The 6,837-nt window shown below is 39.9% G+C and overlaps 1 protein-coding gene across 5 annotated transcripts in view; it reads right to left on the reverse strand.

Moving 5' to 3' along the window:
• Positions 1-6,435, reverse strand: part of LOC110537769 (glucocorticoid receptor-like) — a 92,770-nt gene extending 86,335 nt beyond the window's left edge. The window contains exons 1-2 of one of the 5 annotated variants that reach the window (XM_036937781.1): positions 6,199-6,433; positions 5,092-5,380 (exon numbers count right to left, since the gene is read on the reverse strand). Coding sequence is in view for 1 of the 5 variants with exons in the window: in XM_036937779.1 (XP_036793674.1) it covers positions 6,199-6,312 (114 nt within the window). In the remaining 4 variants the exon portion in view is untranslated. Of the gene's footprint in view, positions 1-5,091 lie in introns of all 5 variants that reach the window. The other 4 variants (XM_021624141.2, XM_036937779.1, XM_021624143.2 and 1 more) reach the window with 4 other exon arrangements.
• Between the last annotated feature and the right edge of the window lie 402 nt (positions 6,436-6,837).

Consider the following 6,837-nt stretch of genomic DNA (forward strand, 5'->3'; position numbering starts at 1 on the left):
TGCGGTCTTTTTATGTGGCTTAACCAACAAGGCTCGTAATTGAACAATTTTATTTGTATTTAAAGATGGCATACAAGTTTAAGGCACATAAAAGTTCACGTTCAAGAAAGCATTTCTGCCAACAACAAAAAACATTTTGATAATGTTCTGACACCATTAACACTCTGTCATAACATAGGCAGAAGGGGAATCTCCCCCTGGCTCTTCAGTATTGGTAAAGGAATGTCCTTGTCTACAGAATACCTGCTGCCAAAACTACCATCCAAAAGTTAATTTTGGAACAATGCTGCTAATTTAGGAATGTTAAGAATATTCTTTAGGTCCCTGCTGACCAATGTCATATTACTTTTTATTTGGCGAGGTCATTAAAAACTGTATGAACCAAATACTGTAACTTAGGACGGAAACCCCCTCATGCTGTCAAGTTTCCATCCAATACATTGTCTGAGATATGAAAATGGGTAAAACTATTTTTGTTAAGATAGGAATTTGATTTTAGGAGTCATAAGAGAACTTATAATCGTATACTTAGCACATCAAGTAGCCACGCCCCAAATGAGGTCAGAGAGCTTGTCAGCGTGATGGAACCGCCCTTTCCGACCAGAGTGCTTAAAAGGACTCGCTAAGAATTAATATATCAGACCAAAAGATGTGAGACCATGGTCCACACGTTGAAATGGTTAGAAACTCTCAACACGAGTTGAAGAAAATGAACTTACCAGACCAATCAAAATGTAAATCTTAATTGGCACATTTAAAAACTGTCCTTCTGTGAAGCACAGTCGGGAACTAGTTCAGTACGATGGCAAGGTCGATAAACCAGGAGGATTCGACATCATCGTTTAAATCTCCAGTTTAAACAAAATCTTTGTCCCTTCTGTTGTTTCAATTAAATACAAATCAGCATTGAAAAAAAGGAGCAAGTTTAAGTTTGTTCCACCTAAATGAGTCTGACCACAAGTCAGAGATCAAGATAATGGCACACCAAATGTGTTTGATGGATTGTGGGAAAAGAGCAGGAATAGGCTTTTTTAGGCTACAGTCCAAGCTAAGTCTTCCAATGGTGCAACTGCTGTCGGCATCCAAAGATTACCCAACTTGAATAAACGCTTGGAGGTAAGGACGACTGCAGTGGTGTAGTCTACGGCGATACGGCTACGTCACAAATTTAAATGTGTATTTGGACCCAATAATGGTTGAATTCAAGAAGATTAAGCTGCCTAGCAATCATTGTTCTTTAAACCAGTGGACAGCCAGTGGGAAAAAATGTGTTCTTGCAACAGCTGCATAGTGCGGAGCCAAGACTACGAAAAAAAAGTGGGACTTTTATTGCTCAATCTAATTCACACTGATAAAAAAAAATCCACAAGCCTAATGTTCAAACTTGCACACTTTTGATTGACCCTTTGTCTATTTTTGGATATGGATATATATATATATATATATATATATACACACACACATATATATACATACATACATACATACATACACAGGTTTTTATTTTTTACATCACAACTATGAAACTTGCTGGTTGCTTTTCCTTCACTCTGCGGTACAACTCATCCAAAAACCATCTCAATTTGGTTGAGGTCGGGGATTGTGGAGTCGAGGTCATCCGATGCAGCACTCCATCACTCTCCTTGGCAAAATAGCCCTTACACAGCCTGGAGGTGTGTTGGGCCACTGTCCTGTTGGGGGAAAAAATGATAGTGGGACTAAGCCCAAACCAGATGGGATGGCTTATCGCTGCAGAAAGCTATGGTAGCCATGATGGTTAAGTGTACCTTCAATTCTAAATAAATCACTGACAGTGTCACGCCATAACACCTCCATGCTCTACAATGGGAAATACACATGCAGAGATCACCAGCACCACGTCTCACAAAGACCCAGGGGTTGGAACCTAAAATCTCAACTTTGGACTCAAGACTAAAGGAAACATTTCCACAGGTCTAATGTCCATTGCTCATGTTTCTTGGCCCAAGCAAGTCTTCTTATTGGTGTCCTTTAGTAGTGGTTTCTTTGCAGCAATTCGACCATGAAGGCCTGATTCACACAGTCTCCACTGAACAGTTGATGTTGAGATGAGTCTGTTACTTGAACTCTGTGAAGCATTTATTTGGGCTGCAATTTATGAGGCTGGTAACTCTAATGAACTTATCCTCTGCTAAAGAGGTAACCCTGGATCTTCCTTTCCTGTGGCGGTCATCATTTAGAGCCAGTTTCCTCATAGCACTTGACGGTTTTAGCGACTGCACTTGAAGAAACTTTCAAAGTTATTGAAATGTTCCACATCGACAGACCTTCATGTCTTAAAGTAATGATGGACTGTCATTTCTCTTTGCTTATTTGAGCTGTTCTTGCCATAATATGGACTTGGTCTTTTACCAAATAGGGCTATCTTCTATTTACCCCCCTACCTTGTCACAACTGATTGACTCAAACAAATTAAGAAATCAATTCCACAAATTAACAAGGCACACCTGTTAATTGAAATGCATTCCAGGTGACTACCTCATGAAGCTGGTTGAGAGAATGCCAAGAGCGTGCAAAGCTGTCATTAAGGCAAAGGGTGGCAACTTTGAAGAATCTCAAATATATTTTGATTTATTTAACACTTTTTTAGTTACTACATGATTCCATGTGTTATTTCATCATTTTGATGTCTTCACTATTATTCTACAATGTAGAAAATAGTCTAAATAAAGAAAAACCCTTGAATGAGTAGGTGTTCTAAAACTTTTGACAGGTAGAGAGAGAGTGTGAGTGAGTGAGTAAATATACATCCTTTGATTCATGAGGAATATAACTTATGCCTCATGAGCTTAGTTCAACTGTCACACTCCATTAAAACTCAAAATATAAGCTTGTTTTACACCAATGTTTGTAAACATTGTAAACGTAAACAAACACTGTATAGCCTCATAACATGGTTAAAACAACTATTTGTATATAATGGAGGGTCAGTCCTTGCAGCCATAGCTCTGTCTATTAATCTGGGAGTGGTTACATTTCTCCAGGCCCATTCCTCAGCTTTTTACCAAGAGGCGTGGCGACCGTTTTGTTATTGTTTCACCTGTGGATTTACCCTTTAAAAACAGTTGCACATTATCAAGATATCAAAGTGCCACCAACAAAAAGGTAAACAATAGGCCTATAGCAAATGCACTTTTCAGTAGTGCTCAAAGCATGCCATTCCATGAGCGCAGCATTTATTTTTAAACTCAAATTAATGAGCCCAATCAGTCCATGACAACAAATAAACAACAAAGTACGACTGGCTAATAAGTCCTTAGTTTTGGGGTCATGCTCATGTAACAGTATAGACTTTAGGTCCGTCCCCTCGCCCCGACCTGGACGCGAACCAGGGACGCTCTGCACACATCAACAGTCACCCTCGAAGCATCGCTCCACAAAAGCCGCGGCCCTTGCAGAGCAAGGGGAACCACTACTTCAAGGTCTCAGAGCAAGTGACGTCACCGATTGAAACGCCACTAGCGCGCACCACCGCTAACTAGCTAGCCATTTCACATCAGTTACACTCACCCCCCTTTTGACCTCCTCGTTTTCCGCAGCAACCAGTGATCCGGGTCAACAGCATCAATGTAACAGTATAGACTTTACGTCCATCCCCTCCCCCCGACCTGGGCACAAACCAGGGACGCTCTGCACACGTCAACAGTCACCCACGAAGCATCGTTACCCATCGCTCCACAAAAGCCGCGGCCCTTGCAGAGCAAGGGGAACCACTACTTCAAGGTCTCAGAGCAAGTGACGTCACCGATTGAAACGCCACTAGCGCGCACCAACGCTAACTAACTAGCCATTTCACATCGGTTACACTCAGGTAAAACAATTTGGCTAACCTATACTTCCATATTTCCAAGTTCTATTCTTGAAGATCAAAGGGTATTTAATTTATTGGAATGACTGGAATTCTGATATATCTTTACATTAAAAACCAAAGTCTCATTTAATCATATTATTTATTATATGTAGTAGAACGCAATGGGTTAGAAGCCTACATAACCAACCCATTAAGTAAAACGTAACATCCATATGGCCAGCTATGTAAACTTCAACATTGATTTATCCTGCAACACACATTGTTGTATTCTAATGCCTCTTAAGGGGAAAGTAATCTACAAGTAACTGAATGTAATCAGATTACGTTTTTGAGTTAGGGTTATCCAAAAATTACTTTACTGATTACATTTAGAAAGTAACCTACCCAACCCTGCTAATGACAACAACTTTATTTCTCAACTCCTAATACTGAGCCAATTACACTCACTGGAGTACCTAACATAGGCTTTGAAAACGCACACAATAATAGGCTACCAGAGCAGCAAGTGCCACTGACTGAGAATCTTTCTTGACATGAAAATTAATTTTGCCAACACATGACTAACCAACTAAACAGCTGCTCTTAGCAAAAAAATGTGTTTGGAATTAACAGCCTATTTGCTAGAAAGGTAAGCGTTTACACTTGCTCCAATGATGTGGGAAATCCATCTACCAAACCTATTCATTTTAAAATGTTGATGACTTCTCCTTTCCATTATCATTCACCTGACGATAAGACAAGATGTGAACAATTGTGTGTGTGTGGGTGGTGGGGGGGTCCCTGGTTGTCTGCGAGGGGGTCCCTGGCAAAGAGAAGGTTGAAGACCCCTGTTCTCGCTAGCTAAATATGAAGGGTCGCAGTGGTGCAACCTATTGGCTGCGACTGGGAATTGCATCAAGTTAAACAGGAGAAAGTGATTATTACATCATATAAACTAAAGTATGTACATGAAGCTTGTAAGCTTTGTGTGGCTAATAAAATCACCAATGGGCTCAGGGATCGACATGGCGATAAAATGCTCTACTGAGACGCATAATTTTTACACTGACAAGAAGGGCGTCTAACTAAAGAAGAGAGCACGGGGGTCACACTACCTTATAGCTGAACCATTGCACAATAAAATATCTCCTAACGTTATGAGGTAACGTTACGGGATGTATGGCTGTAACTAGCTAGATCATGCAAGATAGCTGCCAAATACAACAAGATGCAATCAAATCACACATTCGACGACATGTTACCTTAATCAGACATGGGAGTTTTCCAAACTAGATCATATCCATTCAGTTCGACTTGGCTGGAATTCTGAGCTCTATGGCTTCTAATCCGTCTTCACAGGAAATATTCCTCGTGCAACGCTGAATTTCTGAGCTCTATGGCTTCTAATCCGTCTTCACAGGAAATATTCCTCGTGTAGCGCTGAATGATTTGCTGCATTCCCCGTTGGAAAAGTATTGATGTAGCTTGCTAGCTCGTGCGCTGTTATTCCCTTGCTCACGTGACGTAGCTAGCTACAGTTTATGTATGGTGCTGTCAAATGTTAAAAGAAGCCAACAGGATGCAGTCAAGTTAGCTATTTTTGCTAGCAATCTACTTAACTCAGACAGTAAGCAAAAACTAACATGAATTCGTTAGCTATAAATTCTAAATGGACAGCAGAATTGACATTACTGCATCATAGAATGCTGGTTCAGTAGAAAACTCATTGACATTACATAATATCCAAGCTAGCTGGCGAGTTACAGTTAACGTTACAGTAGTTACAGATTAAAACGTTAGCTGGTGCTGCACATTAGCAAACTGAGGGCGGCTAGTTCGACACTTCGCGGTAAACGCCCCTCTAAAGACAGACAGGACTACCGTTATACTCAAAAGCTGTCAAAAACACGGCTGCTGGCCTCTTATTTGAGAATTATCTGTTAATTGAATGATTAGAATATTTCGCCCTGAAACACAGTTGTATGGAATTGATTAGAATGTATCATAATCAGCATCTAACAGCCTCTCAAGCCAATGTAGAAATAACGTATCCAGTAAACAAGCTAACTTGCAAATAGAAAAACACTTTAAGTGTATTCGATTACTGGTAACATTGCCTCTCTTTATCAAGTTACGCCAAACTCGTACATGCAACGTTAGCTAATTTCGCTAGCTATAACCAATGGTAGCGACGTTAGGTAGCTAGCTACTACCTTTCAAAGCGTGGACTTTGTTAACGTTTGTCAATAAGGACTAGTTATTATAACTCATGATTGAGTTAAAACATATCTGATGTTACTTACGAATGACAACACATTGCTAGCCAATAAGTACGAAAACAGAGTCCTAACTAGCTATAGCCACTCAACTTCCAACGCAGAGAAACTTTGTAGACGACGTCCTTGAGGCGCGCTCCAGGTGACACTGCAGTATGTGAAGCGAGCTATTCTAAAACACAAACTAACAACGTTATATAGAGACATAAGTTCGGTACAATTGTGTAAACTTCAAATGCACGGCACACTGTGACTAACACGAATCATTTCAATGGCGCAACAAAGTCCGTATAAAATGTACATAGGGGCGAAGGGACCTATGTGAAGCAAGCCACAATAAGGATTAGTCACAATAGTGGCGTTTGCGGTTCGCCTTCAAATTAAAAGGTCCTTCATTGAACGTGATGCAAGCGGATTCAAATAGTGCAATCACGCCATATTTTGACTAAATAATGCTTAACAAGGTTGGAATATTATAGAAATTCAACAAAAAGCAATAATTTTTTATTTTTTTTTATTTATTTAAGTATTAAAAAAAAAGTTTAACTCACACCGTGAATGTATAAGACTTCAGAATTGCATTGGGAGCATACTTATATTTTACTGTACGGCCTTACCTATGGATTGTGGATCTATGAAATTGAGTATCTGCCTATATAGTGACACCTACAGAACACAACTATGTAGAGTTTAGACAAATATTAGCATCTAACTCTTATTTCAGAACTCTGA

The sequence above is a fragment of the Oncorhynchus mykiss genome, chromosome 12, assembly GCF_013265735.2.
Source record: "Oncorhynchus mykiss isolate Arlee chromosome 12, USDA_OmykA_1.1, whole genome shotgun sequence".
Lineage (NCBI taxonomy): Eukaryota > Metazoa > Chordata > Actinopteri > Salmoniformes > Salmonidae > Oncorhynchus > Oncorhynchus mykiss.